The 21593-nt window shown below is 43.2% G+C and overlaps 1 protein-coding gene across 1 annotated transcript; it reads right to left on the minus strand.

Annotated features, from left to right (window-relative positions):
• Positions 1-7800: 7800 nt before the first annotated feature.
• LOC132883150 (aquaporin-1-like) lies at positions 7801-21345 on the minus strand. The gene is made up of 4 exons (XM_060916408.1): positions 20820-21345; positions 17252-17413; positions 15831-15911; positions 7801-8669 (listed from the first exon to the last, which is right to left on the minus strand). Exons 1-4 carry the CDS (start codon positions 21180-21182, stop codon positions 8490-8492), a joined length of 786 nt encoding a protein of 261 aa, XP_060772391.1. The 5' UTR covers positions 21183-21345; the 3' UTR covers positions 7801-8489.
• Between the last annotated feature and the right edge of the window lie 248 nt (positions 21346-21593).

The raw sequence follows: 21593 nt of genomic DNA on the forward strand, positions 1-21593 counted from the left end.
GGAGTTTTGCGTGCAGGTCGATAACATATTGAATTTCGTTTTTGCTCGTTGAAGGTCCCTCCTCCCAGTTTTCCCGCAGTACATCTCGAATGCCATGCGGCTTACGCCCATATAATAATTCAAATGGGGAGAACCCCGTGGAGGCTTGTGTGACCTCTCGCACTGTGAATAACAGGGGCTCGAGACGTTTATCCCAGTTGCGTGCGTCCTCGCGTACAAATTTTTTAATTATGTTTTTGAGGGTGCGATTAAACCATTCGACTAAGCCGTCCATTTGTGGATGATAAACGCTGGTGTGGATCGGCTTAATTCCCAGTAACCCATACAGTTCGTGCAGTGTGCATGACATAAATGTAGTGCCTTGATCAGTCAGAATCTCTTTGGGGATTCCAACTCAGGAGATGACGTGGAAGAGTGCTTCCGTAATACTATGTGCTGAGATATTGCGAAGAGGCACTGCTTCCGGATTTCGCGTTGCATAGTCCACCAGAACTAAAATAAAGCGATACCCTCGTGTTGACTGATCTAATGGCCTGACGAGATCCATCCCAATTCTTTCGAATGGGGTTTCGATTAATGGCAGAGGGCACAAAGGCACTTTTGGAATGGCCGCCGGATTTACTAACTGGCATTTGCAGCACGCCGTACACCACCTACGGACATCGCGGCGAATCCCTGGCCAATACAACCGGGCCATTATTCGGGCTAGTGTCTTATCCTGCCCCAAGTGTCCAGCCATGGGATTAAAGTGAGCTGCCTGGAATATAAATTCCCGGTGGCTCTTTGGGATCAAAAGCTGTGTGATCGGCTCCTTAGTCTGAGTGTCCTGCATATAAGTCTGCGTATAAGTCTGAGTGTCCTTGGTATAATCTATCCTTCATAATGGAAAAATAGGGGAAGGACGGGGTGGCGTTTGGCTGGAGCATTTGACCATCAATTACTCTCACTTGGTCAAACGCATGCCGCAGAGTCTTGTCTCGCGACTGCTCTAATGGGAAATCCGCGAGGGATTCCCCGCGAGAGGGAGGAGGAGTCTGCTGCTCCTCACTCTGATGCGGTGATAATGTAGACGGCTCTGTGACAGCTGCTCCCACCAATGCCACACCGGGACCTCCCCCTGCTGAACTATGGCAGGCCCCACTCTTCACTAAATGAGTCATTAAATCCCGAAATCCCAGCCAATCAGTCTCCAAAATTATTGAGTGGGTAAGGCGAGGATTAACTGCTGCCTTTACTCTAAATTTCTCCCCTCGAAATAGAATGTGGACCGACACTAAGGGGTAGTTGTGAACATCCCCGTGCACACACAACACCTTCACCAATTGTGCTCTCCCCAATGCCTCATCTTGCACCAGGCTTTGGTGGCTTGAGGTCTGATTACTGCCGGAGTCCACCAAAGCCTGATATGTATCCCCTTGGATACTCACCTGTATGCGATACACTACGGCCCAATCGAGGGCGGTCCCTGGCGCGTCGGGGATCCGGACCACAGCGCCCACCTCCATCGCCGAGCACTGATGCTGGAGGTGCCCCAGCTCCCCGCAGTGCCAGCAAACCAGCCCGGGCTCTCTCTCTGCACCAGTGTTCCAGAGCTCACTCACCTGAGGGGGGGAGAGACAGACATGGAAGTGGGAAACGGTAGGGCACCACGGGTGCTGCGGGCCAGCTGGGGTGGAGCCGGCCCCCACTTCCGTGTTGGGGGAACGGGGCGAGGATGAGGAACAGAAGGGGGGGAAGAGAGAGAAAGGAGAGGGGAGAAGAGGAGACATGCTGTCCTGCCGTCGGAACAGCCGCCAAATGGTCCTCCACCAGCTCAATGGCCTGATCCAGCGACGCCGGGCGATGGCACTGGACCCACTCAGCTGTTCCCTCGGGAAGTCGGGTGATGAATTGTTCCAGTGCTACCAGATTGACGATTCCCTTGGCATCGCGGTTGTTGGCCCTCAGCCACCACTGGCAGGCGTCCCAGAGTTGCAGGCCAAACACGAATGGCCGGCCGACCTCCTCCAGGCGCAGAGCGCTGAAGCAGTGCCGTTGTTCCTCCGGGGTGTGCCCCACACGCTGGAGGATGGCCCAGTGGAGGTCGGCGTAGACCAGCCGGCTGTTGGCGAGGAGCTGTAGTGCGGCCAGCTGCGCCTCGCCCGTTAGTAGGGGGAGGAGGTGCGCCACGCGCTGTTCCACCGGCCAGCCCCAGGCCTCTGCTGCCTGCTCAAAGAGTGCAAGGAAGGCCTCGGGGTCGTTGTGCGGGCCCATCTTTGTTAGGGTGAGGTGAGGAGGGCCCGCGGCGGTGGAAGTGGTGGACCCCACCGACGCGAGTAGGTGCCGGAACGCCTGGCCATCTTCCTGCTGCGCCAGCACCAGGGCCTCAAACCTTTGCTCCTGCTCCTTCTGGAGGGCGACCAGCGCCTGGTGCTGGCTCTGTTGGGCCATGGTGAGGGCATGGATCAGGTCCTTGAAGGGGGAGGACTCCATGGGGCTGTTCTTCTCTGTGCTCCAATCCTGGGTTTTGGCACCACTGTAGGAATCAGAGCGGGTGGGTGGAGCACAGAAGTACGGCAGGCCAGAACTGAGTTCCAAAAACTCTTTTTATTTGAAGCTTTTCAGCTTTTCACACTCTCCCAGCCACGCACGCACGCACACACACAAGTCTTCTGGTTGGGGAGAGAGCTCCCTTCCTCTGCTCTCTCTCTCTCTCTCTCCTTTTATAGAGGTTTTTGACCTGACATCATAGGGTCACGTGATACTGTTTACGCCGCCATTTTGGAGGTCAAACAAAGCCATGCTTATCAGCAAACAACACTTGTAATATCCATCTTCTTCATTGCTTACTTTTATCGTAGAATGCCTGATACGTGTTGTGCAGTTAGCTGCCAGAACAGAAGAGGGGACAAACCTGGATTAACGTTCCATAGGTTCCCGGCCGATCGACAGCGTCGCGAAAAGTGGATCGCGGCGATCAGGCGAGAGAATTGGCAGCCCACCGAACACACGCATTTGTGTGGCGAACATTTTGTCTCAGGTAACTTTTCCAAAAGTTTAAAGATATCGTATGCGAGATAAATGACAAATTATACATGTAGCCTAGCACCTAGCCTACACGTAAACCCTGTTAGGTGGTGTTCAGGCTACCTGGCACCTAGCCCCATTAGTCAGGCTATGATGGTTTTATCTTTATACATCCATGGTTTTATATACGTGAGACGGGGACTGCTCGGCCTCATCAATGGGGCTACCTGGCACCAGGCTTTTTACTAGTGTTTGGGTGGCTTATGTGCAGTCTAGGTTTAACATACATGGTGCCCTCAGGCGAGGCAGAGCCATGTTGTTGGGTGGGTTGTACTTTTTAGATGTGAATATGCAATGGACAAAACTAGAATTCGATACTAGACATATTAATTATTATGCGTTTTTCTATATAATTAATGTAACTCTCTCTCTCTCTCTCAACCTAGACACTATTTTTCTAACTGCAATGAATTTACTTTTATTTGGTATCACGTTGAAGTAGACTGTTATGGAATTTTTTTGCCACAAAATGTTGTTGAAAATCTTTGCATATGTTGCCATGGCAACCATTCAAACAATGCATGCTGGGAAAAGGGAAAATACATATTTTTTCATAAATCTTTAAAGTAGGTTTTTCTATTTAAATATTAAAAGTAGTAGCTTACTTCTTAAAGTTATTCAATTTAGGTTTAGTAGCATATTACTGAAGGTACTGAAGGTCCGGCAAATCACCGACACTACACCGTTGCAGTGGCGTAAACAGGTGATTAGGTAACGAGTATGGGTCACGTATACCAGCCTCCGTCAATTTTTCGCGATATCTGCTCTTACTTTTACCATCGAGATGCTGTACAGTGGGGGCGTCGTGGCTCAGGTGGATAAGGCGCCATACCATAAATCCGGGGACCCGGGTTCGATTCCGGCCCGAGGTCATTTCCCGATCCCTCCCCGTCTCTCTCTCCTGCTCATTTCCTGTCTCTACACTGTCCTATCCAATAATAAAGGTGAAAAAAGCCCCCCCAAAAAAAGCGGAGATGCTGTACGGTACACGACAGTGTAATGTCGCTCGATAACCCACATGTTGGGCTAACGGGAGTCGCCATTGTTGTGACCGCCAAAATGGCGCCATCTGCTTGTCGACATGGCAACGGTCACGTGGGTCGAAAACCTCTATAGGGCGCGGTCACTGGGGAAGACACACAAACACAGATTAACTAACATCAGATGCAGTGATTCTGCCACTTACCTTCCCTGACTCCACCCTCTGTTCACAGACCGATGCTTGACCACGCCCCTGTTGCCACACACACACTGTAATGTCAGGAAAGACGAGTAAAAAACATGTTCCTGCCAGCAGGTTCTCCACAGAGCGACGCTTGAACAGGATGGAGTACTGAAAGCTGCACTTGAGATGATCTTTTCACTTCCTGTTTAAATTCCTCTTAGGACACGAGCCTGGGTTGAAGAGGAGACATTCTGCACTTTAATACCAATTGTTTATAAGTGATTTAGTGGCTTCCACAAGTGACACTTGAATGTATAATTATGAGCCCCACTGGCTTCGTCTGTAAAGTATTGTCATGAAACCAAAGGAAGGAAATGGGCAATAAATCTTTTTCTTTCTGAAAAAAAAAAGGTTCCAGGTCACTTTCCATCACTTAATGTTACTCTAAAGTTTCGAACTTGTTTTCACATAGAGTTTGACGAAAAATAATGAATATTTTTTTGTTCACTCGCTGGCCACTTTATTAGGAACACTCATCCACCTACAGATGTTTGATGCAGTTCTCTAATCAGCCGATCCCTCGACAGCAGCACAATGCACCAAATCACACAGATACAAATCAAGAGCTTCAGTTAATGTTCACAATGTTCAAACATCAGAATGGGAAACATTGTGATCTCACAGTGAAGTGTGACTTTCTTTCTCTGTGGTCTGGGTGTTGGTTTGAGTCAGATGAGTATTTTTGGTTTGAGTATTTCAGAAGCTGCTGATCTCCTCCTGGGGTTTTCACACACAACAGTCTCTAGAGTTTACACAGAATGGTGCAAAAAAAAAAACATCGAGTGAGTGAGCGACAGTTCTGTTGGTGGAAACAAACGCCTTGTTGATAAGAGAGGGTCAGAGGAAAACAGACAGATTGGTTTGAGATTTTTTGCCAGGAAATATATAGTAACTCATATAATCACGCTTTACAACTGTGCTGAGCAGAAAAGCATTTCAGCATGCAACAGCAGAAGAACACATTGGGTTCCACTCCTGCAGCCAAGAACAGGGTCTTAGAATCAACAAGAAGTTCCTATTAAAGTGGCTGGTGCGCACACACACACACACACACACACACACACACACACGATTATATGTACAGTGGTGCTTGAAAGTTTGGAAACCTTTAGAATTTTCTAAATTTCTACATAAATTTGGCCTAAAACATCATTAGATTTTCACACAAGTCCTAAAAGTAGATAAAGAGAACCCAGTTAAACAAATGAGACAAAAATATTATACTTGGTTATTTATTTATTGAGGAAAATGATCCAATATTACATATCTGTGAGTGGCAAAAGTATGTGAACCTCTAGGATTAGCAGTTAATTTGAAGGTGAAATTAGAGTCAGGTGTTTTCAATCAATGGGACGACAATCAGGTGTGAGTGGGCACCCTGTTTTATTTAAAGAACAGGGATCTATCAAAGTCTGATCTTCACAACACATGTTTGTGGAAGTGCATCATGGCACGAACAAAGGAGATTTCTGAGGACCTCAGAAAAAGCGTTGTTGATGCTCATCAGGCTGGAAAAGGTTACAAAACCATCTCTAAAGAGTTTGGACTCCACCAATCCACAGTCAGACAGATTGTATACAAATGAAGGAAATTCAAGACCATTGTTACCCTCCCCAGGAGTGGTCAACCAACAAAGATCACTCCAAAAGCAATAGTCGGCGAAGTCACAAAGGACTCCAGGGTAACTTCTAAGCAACTGAAGGCCTCTCTCACATTGGCTAATGCTATGTTCATGAGTCCACCATCAGGAGAACACTGAACAACAATGGTGTGCATGGCAGGGTGGCAAGGAGAAAGCCACTGCTCTCCAAAAAGAACTTTGCTGCTCGTCTGCAGTTTGCTAAAGATCACGTGGACAAGCCAGAAGGCTATTGGAAAAATGTTTTGTGGACGGATGAGACCAAAATAGAACTTTTTGGTTTAAATGAGAAGCACTATGTTTGGAGAAAGGAAAACACTGCATTCCAGCATAAGAACCTTATCCCATCTGTGAAACATGGTGGTGGTAGTATCATGGTTTGGGCCTGTTTTGCTGCATCTGGGCCAGGACGGCTTGCCATCATTGATGGAACAATGAATTCTGAATTACACCAGTGAATTCTAAAGGAAAATGTCAGGACATCTGTCCATGAACTGAATTTCAAGAGAAGGTGGGTCATGCAGCAAGACAACGACCCTAAGCACACAAGTCGTTCTACCAAAGAATGGTTAAAGAAGAATAAAGTTAATGTTTTGGAATGGCCAAGTCAAAGTCCTGACCTTAATCCAATCGAAATGTTGTGGAAGGACCTGAAGCGAGCAGTTCATGTGAGGAAACCCACCAAGTTGAAGCTGTTCTGTACGGAGGAACGGGCTAAAATTCCTCCAAGCCGGTGTGCAGGACTGATAAACAGTTACCGCAAGCGTTTAGTTGCAGTTATTGCTGCACAAGGGGGTCACACCAGATACTGAAAGCAAAGGTTCACATACTTTTGCCACTCACAGATATGTAATATTGGATCATTTTCCTCAATAAATAAATGACCAAGTATAATATTTTTGTCTCATTTGTTTAACTGGGTTCTCTTTATCTACTTTTAGGACTCGTGTGAAAATCTGATGTTGTTTTAGGTCATATTTATGCAGAAATATAGAAAATTCTAAAGGGTTCACAAACTTTCAAGCACCACTGTATATATTACGGTAAAGTTTATTCATATTGTTGGTCATCAACTGTATTGTCACACTGACATCTAATATCTGTAGCTTTATTTTTGTTTTTTGTACATACTCATTATTATTATTATTATTATTATAAACACTATTTTTGGTAACATTATAACCAAACCTTTTAATAACCTGCTGATTAAGTTCTTTGGTGTAATTTTCTTTATTGTTATTAGAGCATGTTAACGTCGCTGTTGATAAATGACATCAGGACTCAGGAAATTCACCAAAACACACAAAATAAAGTAGATTTTTCTCATCTCATTATCTCTAGCCACTTTATCCTGTTCTACAGGGTCGCAGGCAAGCTGGAGCCTATCCCAGCTGACTACGGGCGAAAGGCGGGGTTCACCCTGGACAAGTCGCCAGGTCATCACAGGGCTGACACATAGACACAGACAACCATTCACACTCACATTCACACCTACGGTCAATTTAGAGTCACCAGTTAACCTAACCTGCATGTCTTTGGACTGTGGGGGAAACCGGAGCACCCGGAGGAAACCCACGCAGACACGGGGAGAACATGCAAACTCCACACAGAAAGGCCCTCGCTGGCCACGGGGCTCGAACCCGGACCTTCTTGCTGTGAGGCGACAGCGCTAACCACTACACCACCGTGCTGTCCCTTTCACACTTTTAATCAAATGTGAAATAAAAATAATAAAACTTAAGAGTTTGTAACTTTTTGGCCATTTTATTTATTTACTTACAAAACGTGAAGGAAAGGAAATTCGTAGTGCTTGTGTTACTCAAGTACAAAATGTAAAATAATACAATCATTTACACAGAAAAAATACTGTTTACAAATAAATGAAAGACTAGTGAGTAAAATTATGTTTCTACATTTTGAGGGAGAAAAAAGGACAACACTTTTGAAAAAAAATTCAGGTTCATACAAAAAGCAGGACTGGAAAAGAAAGGAAAACTAAAACTAAACTACGGAACATGACGTTAAATTTTGCTGCAATAAACAGTGTGTTTTTATAGGAAATGTGCTGTAATTCAGTTTTTTGTCCCAAAAGAAAAGATATTTACAGGTAATGTAAGGCCTTTAGAATGTGATGCACTCAGAAACCAGACTGTAGAACTTGACTGAATTTGATTCTGATATGATTTTAAACGCAGCCTTATTGGCTTTTTGGACAATGAAGATTTTTATCACAGCTCAGTTTATTTACTGGTTAGCTGGTTTTCAGGCTCGTTTGCTTGCTTTGCTAATTATCTGCTCAATTTTATTGTTCCTGTTTTTGGAATTTGGAAAAAAAAATTGCATCAGATCACAGGAATGCATTGTGGGAAAGTCTAAAAGATGACGTTGACTCATTTCATAAAAAACCTCAAATCAGTGTCAGGGTTTCAACCAGAGGAAAAGGGAAATTCAACAAGGATGCTCTGAAAACGCTTTTAGACGTTTATTAGCTAGTCCTGGACCTGGGAAATGTTTGAGTTTCTACTGCAGGATGGACCAATCAAAACTCGCTGCTTTTCATCACTTCGACGACATCTCTACAGCCGGCATGTCGTCTCGTCCGTTGACGTCATAATCAGTCGGACGTCCAGACACCAGAACTCGCATGCGGTCAGGAAAATCGTCCATCTTCGGGTAAAGCAGGAAGTCATAGATGAATGCCGCAGCCACACCCCCACACATCGGGCCCACCCAGTAAACCTGTGAAAATAAAAACAATATTAGGGTATAAAAGTGTAGCTCATTATCAATAGCTGTGCTTGATTAGCGTAGGCTTGGTATGGAGTGTTCTGACTGGCTGACAGCAGTGTTGTTGATAAAAGATTGCATGTAGATCACTGACTGGTCTATTCAGGATTAACGGTGGAAAAGTGTGTGTTATGTTTGAACAACGCAACAGGCTTTCAGTGCCTGATAAACATTAACCTACAGCTTTACCAAAATGAGATCAGTAACATCTTTTTCCAGGTCATTTTGGGTCAGAACCAGTTTTGTAATAAACCCTGTAGTGCAGAGACACTCACAATGTAGGGAACGAAGAATGTTAAGGAGAGGGGGATAAATATTTAAAATATTTTAACACAGAGTGACTGATACTGTAGTTGCGTAGGGGTATTTTGAACTTTCAGAGCCCTTGGAAGCTCCGCCCACTTCCCCTCACCACAGGTTAGTAATGTCTCAGCCAGCGATCTTGTCTCGACTCGACTCGATTTCCGCTGAGGACGCGGCGTCTTCTCTCGGATGTTTTCTGAGCCCTTGGAAGCTCCGCCCACTTCCCTCACTACGTGTTAGTAATATTGTCTCAACTCGACTTTCCCTGAGGACGTGGCGTCTTTGCTTTTTGAGAACGTTTTGAGATCTTTAATGTGTGACTAAGTTCAGACGGTGATGAAATGGTCAGAGATGATACTTTTCAGCCAAATGGAAGAAATTCTGACAGGAAATGTGTTTTAAATCAGCTGAGAACAAAGTATCATTGAACGACTGAACAATTCACAATTGATTTTCATGGGAATGATAAGGAAACTGATATGTGTTTGAACAGTTTGAGCAGATCAGCAGTGAGCAGATTCTTGGCCATGTGGAAACATCTCAGGTCCTGCATTAGACATTTTTACTGTTTACTTGGTGAGACGTTGGGAACATAGGGAAAAAGTTTGAAGGTGTCTGCCCTCATTAGGGCGGCACGGTGGTGTAGTGGTTAGCATGGTCGCCTCACAGCAAGAAGGTTCTGGGTTCGAACCCAGTGGCCGGCAAGGGCCTTTCTGTGTGGAGTTTGCATGTTCTCCCCATGTCTGCATGGGTTTGCTCCAGTTTCCCCCACAGTCCAAAGACATGCAGTTAGGTTAATATGGCCTTGGGCTGAGGTGCTCTTGAGCGAGGCACCTAACTCCCAACTTCTCCCCGGGCGCTGTTAGCATGGCTGGCCACTGCTCTGTGTGTGTGTTCACTGCTTCAGATGGGTTAAATACAGAGAGGAAATTTCACAAGTGTGTGATGAATAAAGTTGTGCTTTCTTTCTTTCTAGCTGCACTCGATTAAACAGATATAAATCCAGTACAATCCAGGAGAAACATCTTGAATGGTTTCCAATGGTTTCATCGGTTTCCATTAGGAGCCCGATGATTAGCATCAGTATAAACTCAGGCCAAGTTTACATTAGACCGTATCTGCCTCGTTTTCTTCACGGATGCACTGTCTGTTTACATTAAAACGCCTGGAAACGCCGGGAAACGGGAATCCGCCAGGGTCCACGTATTCAATCCAGATCGTGTCTGGTCCGGTGCTGTGTAAACATTGAGGATAGGCGGATACGCTGTGCTGAGCTCTAGCTGGCGTCGTCATTGGACAACGTCACTGTGACATCCACCTTCCTGATTCGCTGGCGTTGGTCATGCGACGCGACTGCTGAAAAACGGCGCGGACTTCCGCCTTGTATCACCTTTCATTAAAGAGTATAAAAGTATGAAAATACTGCAAATACTGATGCAAATACTGCCCATTGTGTAGTTATGATTGTCTTTAGGCTTGCCATCCTTCCACTTGCAAGTGGTAAGTGACTTGCGCACAGAGGCTCAGTCCCGAATCACTGCTCGTGCGCTTCACTCGCGCGCTCTGTGAACTGCGCAGGGCCATTGTGCGCACCCTCCAGAGGGCACTCGCTGTTCAGGGCGGAGTGATTTGGAGCGCAGCCGCTGAGGAGGAAGTGATGAGCCGCACTGACACATTTCAACTTACGTGCCGAATTAGTCATGTGATTAGCATATCCGTGTATTGGCGTTGCTGTGTGCACGCTAATCGTTTTAAAAATGTTAATCTGATGATCCGCTGATACGGTCTAATGTAAACATGGGCTCAGATGAAGAACCATTAGGAGCAGCACATTCCATCACGCTGCCATTACAGACCACTCAGGACACATTAAAGAGAGATTCAGCGTTTGCACAGAGTTTGCTAAATTGGTGGATATTAGCTTCTAGCACCTGTTAGTAACATTAGCCTCGTAGCTTGTGTGTGGAACTACAGAAGGACAGACAGGCAGTTAACCCATCTTGGCTGATTGTTTTGTTTTTGGACTTTATCCTGTTGCTTGCAGACGTAAATCGATGCATCTGTTTGCTAATTGCTGCTTCTTGGCAACAATTCAACTCTCATAAAATAACTTTCAAAATTTATGTGGAATTTAAGCATGAGAGACATTTGATATGGGTCAGGTGTTTTATACATTGTGTTCAACTGTAAATGTTTTACTTCAGTGGCTTTCTCTCTGATTCTGCCTTTCAATCTTTACACAGACACACACATGCTGTTCTAGTTATCTCATCTCATCTCATCTCATCTCATCTCATCTCATCTCATCTCATCTCATCTCATTATCTCTAGCCGCTTTATCCTGTTCTACAGGGTCGCAGGCAAGCTGGAGCCTATCCCAGCTGACTACGGGCGAAAGGCGGGGTACACCCTGGACAAGTCACCAGGTCATCACAGGGCTTCATAAACATCTGAATAATAAAATAAAAATTATTAAACTAAGAAAAAATAAAACAATTTTAAAATAAAATTGTGCAAAATGTACTTCAAAGTGCATACAAGGTTAAACATAAATCCTAAAAAGTTTAATAATGCTATCATTTTTAAAATGCCAAAAGAATGTAAAATTTTTCTTTAAAATGAAAGTTGAAAACAATGTAAAAATACATAAAACTGCTCTAATCGTACTTGAAAGTTTGTGAACCCTTTAGAATTTTCTGTATTTCTGCATAAATATGACCTAAAACAACATCAGATTTTCACACAAGTCCTAAAAGTAGATAAAGAGAACCCAGTTAAACAAATGAGACAAAAATATTATACTTGGTCATTTATTTATTGAGGAAAATGATCCAATATTACATATCTGTGAGTGGCAAAAGTATGTGAACCTCTAGGATTAGCAGTTAATTTGAAGGTGAAATTAGAGTCAGGTGTTTTCAATCAATGGGATGACAATCAGGTGTGAGTGGGCACCCTGTTTTATTTAAAGAACAGGGATCTATCAAAGTCTGATCTTCACAACACATGTTTGTGGAAGTGTATCATGGCACGAACGAAGGAGATTTCTGAGGACCTCAGAAAAAGCGTTGCTGATGCTCATCAGGCTGGAAAAGATTACAAACCCATCTCTAAAGAGTTCGGACTCCACCAATCCACAGTCAGACAGATTGTGTACAAATGGAGGAAATTCAAGACCATTGTTACCCTCCCCAGGAGTGGTCGACCAACAAAGGTCAGTCCAAGAGCACGGCGTGTAATAGTCGGCGAGGTCACAAAGGACCCCAGGGTAACTTCTAAGCAACTGAAGGCCTCTCTCACATTGGCTAATGCTAATGTTCATGAGTCCACCATCAGGAGAACACTGAACAACAATGGCAGGGTTGCAAGGAGAAAGTCACTGCTCTCCAAAAACAACATTGCTGCTTGTCTGCAGTTTGCTAAAGATCACGTGGACAAGCCAGAAGGCTATTGGAAAAATGCTTTGTGGACAGATGAGACCAAAATAGAACTTTTTGGTTTAAATGAGAAGCGTTATGTTTGGAGAAAGGAAAACACTGCATTCCAGCATAAGGACCTTATCCCATCTGTGAAACATGGTGGTGGTAGTGTCATGGTTTGGGCCTGTTTTGCTGCATCTGGGCCAGGACGGCTTGCCATCATTGATGGAACAATGAATTCTGAATTATACCAGCGAATTCTAAAGGAAAATATCAGGACATCTGTCCATGAACTGAATCTCAAGAGAAGGTGGGTCATGCAGCAAGACAACGACCCTAAGCACACAAGTCATTCTACCAAAGAATGGTTAAAGAAGAATAAAGTTAATGTTTTGGAATGGCCAAGTCAAAGTCCTGACCTTAATCCAATCGAAATGTTGTGGAAGGACCTGAAGTGAGCAGTTCATGTGTGGAAACCCACCAACATCCCAGAGTTGAAGCTGTTCTGTACGGAGGAACGGGCTAAAATTCCTCCAAGCCGGTGTGCAGGACTGATCAACAGTTACCGCAAACGTTTAGTTGCAGTTATTGCTGCACAAGGGGGTCACACCAGATACTGAAAGCAAAGGTTCACATACTTTTGCCACTCACAGATATGTAATATTGGATCATTTTCCTCAATAAATAAATAAATGACCAAGTATAATATTTTTGTCTCATTTATTTAACTGGGTTCTCTTTATCTACTTTTAGGACTTGTGTGAAAATCTGATAATGTTTTAGATTAGATTAGATTCACTTTATTCATCCCAAATTGGGGAAATTGACGCGTTACAGTAGCAAGAAAAAGTCAAACAGATAACAAATAAAACTGAAATAAAAATTAGACAAAGAAAGGATTAAATACAGAGGGCTATTTGCATTATCTACCATGAAAAAGTATCGAAAAGAAAAAATTGCCTTATTGAGAGGCTTGGAAAAATTGCACATTACAGGTAGACTCTGTATATATACACACATATATACATAAATAACATATATATATAAATATAAGTCTGCATAAAAATATTTTATTTAGGTCATATTTATGCAGAAATATAGAAAATTCTAAAGGGTTCGCAAACTTTCAAGCACCACTGTATAAAACAAACAAACAAACAAACAAACAAACAAACAAACAAACAAAAAGTATGGTGTGAAGAAAAGCCAAATGATAAAAAAAGCTAAAATACACAATATTAAATGTCGCTAAAATGTAAAAACAAACAAACAAACTCCAATTGAGCTGATCATGAAAATCTCTAGAGCCGTAAAAATAAATGCTATGAATTCTGAGATAGCTAAAAGATGAAATAGCTAAGATGCTGAAAGTCAGTGAAATACTAAAGTTTATGAAACAGTTTTCTGAAAATGCTAAAAACGTGAATACATATGTGTAACAATACATAAATTATCTGAAAAGCTGAAAATGGTGCTCAGAACGAAAAGTGTGAAAATAAAAGCTGAAAATATACAGTGGGGCAAAAAAGTATTTAGTCAGCCACCAATTGTGGAAGTTCTCCCACTTAAAAAGATGAGAGAGGCCTGTAATTTTCATCATAGGTACACTTCAACTATGAGAGACAGAATGGGGGGAAAGAATCCAGGAAATCACATTGTAGGACTTTTAATGAATTAATTGGTAAATTCCTCGGTAAAATAAGTATTTGGTCACCTACAAACAAGCAAGATTTCTGGCTCTCACAGACCTGTAACTTCTTCTTTAAGAGGCTCCTCTGTCCTCCACTCGTTACCTGTATTAATGGCACCTGTTTGAACTCGTTATCAGTATAAAAGACACCTGTCCACAACCTCAAACAGTCACACTCCAAACTCCACTATGGCCAAGACCAAAGAGCTGTCAAAGGACACCAGAAACAAAATTGTAGACCTGCACCAGGCTGGGAAGACTGAATCTGCAATAGGTAAGCAGCTTGGTGTGAAGAAATCAACTGTGGGAGCAATTATTAGAAAATGGGAGACATACAAGACCACTGATAATCTCCCTCGATCTGGGGCTCCACGCAAGATCTCACCCCGTGGGGTCAAAATGATCACAAGAACGGTGAGCAAAAATCCCAGAACCACACGGGGGGACCTAGTGAATGACCTGCAGAGAGCTGGGACCAAAGTAACAAAGGCTACCATCAGTAACACACTACGCCGCCAAGGACTCAAATCCTGCAGTGCCAGACGTGTCCCCCTGCTTAAGCCAGTACATGTCCAGGCCTGTCTGAAGTTTGCTAGAGAGCATTTGGATGATCCAGAAGAGGATTGGGAGAATGCCATATGGTCAGATGAAACCAAAATAGAACTTTTTGGTAAAAACTCAACTTGTCGTGTTTGGAGGAGAAAGAATGCTGAGTTGCATCCAAAGAACACCATACCTACTGTGAAGCATGGGGGTGGAAACATCATGCTTTGGGGCTGTTTTTCTGCAAAGGGACCAGGACGACTGATCCGTGTAAAGGAAAGAATGAATGGGGCCATGTATCGTGAGATTTTGAGTGAAAACCTCCTTCCATCAGCAAGGGCATTGAAGATGAAACGTGGCTGGGTCTTTCAGCATGACAATGATCCCAAACACACCGCCCGGGCAACGAAGGAGTGGCTTCGTAAGAAGCATTTCAAGGTCCTGGAGTGGCCTAGCCAGTCTCCAGATCTCAACCCCATAGAAAATCTTTGGAGGGAGTTGAAAGTCCGTGTTGCCCAGCGACAGCCCCAAAACATCACTGCTCTAGAGGAGATCTGCATGGAGGAATGGGCCAAAATACCAGCAACAGTGTGTGAAAACCTTGTGAAGACTTACAGAAAACGTTTGACCTCTGTCATTGCCAACAAAGGGTATATAACAAAGTATTGAGATGAACTTTCGTTATTGACCAAATACTTATTTTCCACCATAATTTGCAAATAAATTCTTTAAAAATCAGACAGTGTGATTTTCTGGATTTTTTTTTCTCATTCTGTCTCTCATAGTTGAAGTGTACCTATGATGAAAATTACAGGCCTCTCTCATCTTTTTAAGTGGGAGAACTTGCACAATTGGTGGCTGACTAAATACTTTTTTGCCCCACTTTATAACCTGTTAAATCTCACTGAAACGTGAAACAGAGTGGAAATTGCTAAAATACTGAAAAATAGCAACCCAGAAAAGACAAGATGCTAAAAATAGCTCAAAAAGTGTGTTAACAAACTCAAACATTGTACATTGACACAGAACTAAAATGTTTTCCTGTGAATAGACGGTTAAAGGTGAACGCGAGCTGTCGTGTCAGAGAGGCGGGTGAGCGTGAACGTACAGGACCTGTGTGTTTATATCGTGTGAATGTGTCTGAAAGCTGTTTGTTACCCAGTGATCCGTGAAGTTGTTCATAATGAGCGCAGGGCCGAAGGATCGAGCCGGGTTAATGCCACACCCTGTGAAGCTGATCTGTGGAACAAAGAGGAGGAGGAGAGAGATAGATGGATGACGGATGAGTGCAAGTTGGGGCCAAGAAGCTCCGCATGGAAACAAAACCAAACAAAACAAAATGTATTTTTCTTTCCACAATTAATGTGCAGAACATACATAACATTTAATAAGGCGTGGTTTATTAAAAAAAAAACCCTACACAATCTCCTGTTACATCAATAACTCCGCCCCCTTTTGGCACACTAATAAAGTTCAGATATTTAAACGTATATTTTGGCTCTGCAGATAAACACTTTACCAAGAACGTTAAAGAGAATAGTCAACACTGGAATATTCTAGAGGGGGCCATTTTCCTTACTGCACTCTGGTGTAACTCCGCCCCTTTAGCCAGAGTGGACCTGCAGCTCGTCACTATGTACTATATATAAGTGCTACCTTACCTAGTAATTTATTTAAAAACAAGATTATGGCACTTAATGATGCCATTTAAAGAAAGTTTTATAAAAATTTGAGACTGTTTCGAGTTTTTGTGAGACTTTCATTAGCATCATAACTTCAGTGCTAAACTGAACTCATTATGTACATTTGAATTTATTTTGACCAAAGCATTAAAAAAATTTAAAATGAGTTAGAAATTTACAAACCTTTCAAGTTTTTTTTAAAAATATTTTTTTATGTTCACTTAAAAAAAGTTTATTTTATATTTTAAAGTATTTCACCTTTTGTTTTCCAACTTAAAAAATACAAATTCTTTCACAGTTTAAATTTTTGATATTTACAGATGAATAATTTTTTGAAAAAAAATATATATATGAAACATATTTTATTTTATTTTAATCATGTGAGTATTATAAAATGCTTAATTTATTTTAGAAAATTGCGTTCAATTGAAATAAAGAATTAAAAATAAATGTAAAAAGATTTTTCAATTTGGGCGGCATGGTGGTGTAGTGGTTAGCGCTGTCGCCTCACAGCAAGAAGGTCCGGGTTCGAGCCCCGTGGCCGGCGAGGGCCTTTCTGTGTGGAGTTTGCATGTTCTCCCCGTGTCCGCGTGGGTTTCCTCCGGGTGCTCCGGTTTCCCCCACAGTCCAAAGACATGCAGGTTAGGTTAACTGGTGACTCTAAATTGAGCGTAGGTGTGAATGTGAGTGTGAATGGTTGTCTGTGTCTATGTGTCAGCCCTGTGATGACCTGGCGACTTGTCCAGGGTGAACCCCGCCTTTCGCCCGTAGTCAGCTGGGATAGGCTCCAGCTCGCCTGCGACCCTGTAGAACAGGATAAAGCGGCTAGAGATAATGAGATGAGATGCCATCGATGAGATGACGATGTGATATTTTTATCCTGTTTCGTGTACTCACGGCAGTGAGGTGACCCAGAGCCACGGAGAGGCCGATGGCGAGAGGAACCGAACCTCCAACGTCACGGCGCCGTTTATCTGTAGCAGCTAACACACACAGCACGAGCTGGAACGTCGCGAGCATCTCCACCCCGATCCCCTGTAGCGGAGTGATTTTGTTCAGCTGTGAAGAAACAGAGAAAAAATTCACGTAATACATTTTATACCATTGTCAAATACGCGTTTCTGATTGGCTGACAGATCTATTATTCTCTCATATGATATTTAATCAGAGTTATAAATCAGATCTCTTCATAATATGGAATGATGCTGGAAAGTAACCATGACGACAAGCACCTGCTTAGCCAATTACCACAATTTAATGAACTAATTAGCATTTTGTAAGAGGTTTACAGTAAATTTGATCATTATTCATTTCTCATTATTAACAATACGAACAGGTTTTACATATAACATTATTTCCAACATGAGTGAATAAAGTCCAGGTCAGACAGATTAACTGTCATGGCAGCTGAAAATAAGAAGAGGAAACACTGGGTGGAGTTAGAGCACTGCACATAAAGACATTTATTCATAAATTATTCACCAGAAATGTGATGTTCATGAAAATCCATAAATGTAAAAAAATTCAACACAATACAACATAGCGCTCAAAATATATAAAGGGAAATGTTTCAGGGTGTAAATTAAACAAACCTGTAAACGAGGCACGTAGATACTGAACAAGTGTGCAAGAGCGTGATTAAGATTTTATGAATTGTGTTGTCAAATTTCTATCACTTATTCATATCCATAAAAGACTGAGGGCCAGAAAAGTGGAAAACAAAAAGGGTCAAACAGAAACAAAAATGCAGAGACAATATGGAGATTGAATGAGGTCAGAATCAGGGCAGAATTGACAAACTCCTCAGGACGTGCTGGAAGTCATGTGACAGACATTCTATCACTTTTTCTTTCATATTTCTAAAGTTTTATTTATTTATTTATTTATTTATTACTCTCACACTGACACGAACGTCACAATCGGTAATCCGTAATATAAATACGAGCTCACGGTGTTTATTAGAGAAACGCACTCAAGACAAAACTCTAATCATCAAAAGCAGGAACTCTTGTAAATATTGTTTTGGTTTTAGTAAAAACAAACAAACAAACAAACAAACAAACAAATCAATTGGCCATTTTAACTCAAAGCAAGCTCCAAAAATCTTATAAGTAATAATTAATATAATGAACCACAAATTTGTATGAATAATATTTAATTATAACACACACACACACACACACACACACACACACACACACACACACTGTTCTTGATGCTAAACTGCAGGTTATACACATCCATCATTTCCAGCCACAAAATGCTGCATAGTAATGTAAGTATTTTTGCGGTAACTGTTTCTCTCAGTGCTCTCTCATCTTTCTTTTGAAGTTTCCTGACACACGCGTCATTGTTTTCATGGCTTTCCTTCATCCCTCAGCACTGGCAGAGTAAACAGAGTCACATGTGTAAGAGGGAAGTGCTGCTCTTGATAAAGGAAGATAAATTGATCACTCTGTCCTGGGCCAGCCCTCAAGAGGAGGGCTTCCTTGTCCTCATGCTCGTCCTCACCCTCGTCCTCACGCTCATCTTCATCCTCATCCTTGCTCTCGTCCTTGACCTCTTCCTCACGCTCATCCTCATACTTAATGTCACACGCATCTTCACCCTCGTCCTCACACTCATTCTCTCACTTGTCCTCGCTCTCGTCCTTGGCCTTGTCCTCATACTCATACTCATTGTCACACTCATCATCACCCTCATCCTCTTTCTTGCCTGCACCTTTGTCCACATCCTCGTCTTCACACTTGCATCACCTTCATTCACTTAACACCAAAACGCCCAATCGGCTGAGTAACAGAAGCATTATGTTACACTGTTTTACAAAAGACGTTTTCAGTTTCTAATGATGACATTATGATGATGTTTACGCACTCTGTCATTAACACAAATCTCATCTCATCTCATTATCTCTAGCCACTTTATCCTGTTCTACAGGGTCGCAGGAGCCTATCCCAGCTGACTACGGGCGAAAGGCGGGGTACACCCTGGACAAGTCGCCAGGTCATCACAGGGCTGACACATAGACACAGACAACCATTCACACTCACATTCACACCTACGCTCAATTTAGAGTCACCAGTTAACCTAACCTGCATGTCTTTGGACTGTGGGGGAAACCGGAGCACCCGGAGGAAACCCACGTGGACACGGGGAGAACATGCAAACTCCACACAGAAAGGCCCTCCCCGGCCACGGGGCTCGAACCCGGGACCTTCTTGCTGTGAGGTGACAGCTCTAACCACTACACCACCGTGCCGCCATCTATCTATCTATCTATCTATCTATCTATCTATCTATCTATCTATCTATCTATCTATCTGTTAATGAGTAATTACTCATTCAGAGAGTCAATCAATGATTTAATGAATCGATTGATTAATTAATGAAGTGATTACTTGATTAAAGAGATGAATAAAAACATTTAAATAGAGTAAATAATTAATTAATAGATCAATATATTTGCAGAAAAAATTTGCATAATTTAATACATAATTTTAAAATGTAACTAATTAATATAATAATGTTCATTTAGATTGATTTAATGTATTTATGTATTTGTTTGTTTATTTGTTCACTGACAGTGCTAATCACTACACCACCCGCCCAGGACACCTTAATTCCAAATCAGATTAAACCGACCAAGTGAAATGGACCAGAATTTCCACTAATCATGATTTAAAAAGAGAAGTGCTGAGATCTGGAAGATGATCAGCAGCTTGGTATCAAAAGTTAACATTATAAACTATTCTCCATGACAATGTCCAGATTTAACATGCGTAACTTCACCTTACAGGGCGGCACGGTGGTGTAGTGGTTAGCGCTGTCGCCTCACAGCAAGAAGGTCCGGGTTCGAGCCCCGTGGCCGGTGAGGGCCTTTCTGTGCGGAGTTTGCATGTTCTCCCCGTGTCCGCGTGGGTTTCCTCCGGGTGCTCCGGTTTCCCCCACAGTCCAAAGACATGCAGGTTAGGTTAACTGGTGACTCTAAATTGAGCGTAGGTGTGAATGTGAGTGTGAATGGTTGTCTGTGTCTATGTGTCAGCCCTGTGATGACCTGGCGACTTGTCCAGGGTGTACCCCGCCTTTCACCCGTAGTCAGCTGGGATAGGCTCCAGCTTGCCTGCGACCCTGTAGAACAGGATAAAGCAGCTAGAGATGATGGATGGATAGATGGATGGATGAACTTCACCTTACCAACCAAGATGGTTCTGCTGGACTTGGACCGTGGAGTGGCCTGAATTACATCATTCGGTTCTGGATGAGAATTAGCAGTGTGTGTGTGTGAGAGAGAGAGAGAGTTTAGAAAAGTTTCACGCAGGACAGATTCACAGTAAAATGAAGCTCAGTGAGGTTTAAATGGTCCGTGATGTTTTTCTGGACCGGATCAGTGGAATGTGGTGTATTTGAGAAATCTTGATGGAGAAACCTGTGTGCATTACATTATTAGAGATGAAAGGTCACTCACCGTGTTGACCCCGAGTGCGGTGTTGTTTTCGGGCCGAACTCCGTACACGATGCCGCTCGCCACCGAGGAGCCCAGAACCTGTGCCAGGATGTAGAAGATGGCACGGGCGATGCTGATCTGACAGCTGACCAGCATGCCGAGGGTCACAGCCGGGTTCAGGTGAGCGCCACTGATGTGGCCCAAACTCTGAGCCAGAGTGGCGATGGCCAGCCCGAATGCCAGCGACACCTTCACCTCCTGATCTGGGTTTGAGTTGTTTTTGTTTCCGATGGCGGCGGTGATGCTCAGGAAGATAAAGAGTGTCATCCCCAGCAGCTCCCCAAGCACAGCTCTCCAAAACACCTTACTCTTCAGCTCACTCATGGCTTACAGACTCTGTATGTGTGTGTGTGTGTGTGTGTGTGTGTGTGTGTGTGTGTGTGTGTGAGAGAGAGAGAGAGAGAGAGAGAGAGAGAGTGGTCTCGACTAAGGATCAGTGTGTGTGTGTGAGTGAATAAAGCCCTTCGAAAAGCCTCCATTTATAAAGGACTGACCGATCCATATAATCAAGCAGGAGGAGTGGTTTCAGTATGTGTGTGTGCGTGTGTGTGTGTGAGAGAGAGAGAGAGAGAGAGAGAGAGAGGGAGAGTCGACTCAAGACGTTGTGAGTAAATGATCAATATTGTTTGACTTGTACTCAGATAAAGATTCATCCTGGGAAAGAAAAAATTTCTTCTAAGAAATCGAGAGAAAATGAAGAGAATCAGTTCGACACCCTGTGAGATGATGATCACA

This window comes from Neoarius graeffei, chromosome 1 (genome assembly GCF_027579695.1).
Source record: "Neoarius graeffei isolate fNeoGra1 chromosome 1, fNeoGra1.pri, whole genome shotgun sequence".
NCBI lineage: Eukaryota > Metazoa > Chordata > Actinopteri > Siluriformes > Ariidae > Neoarius > Neoarius graeffei.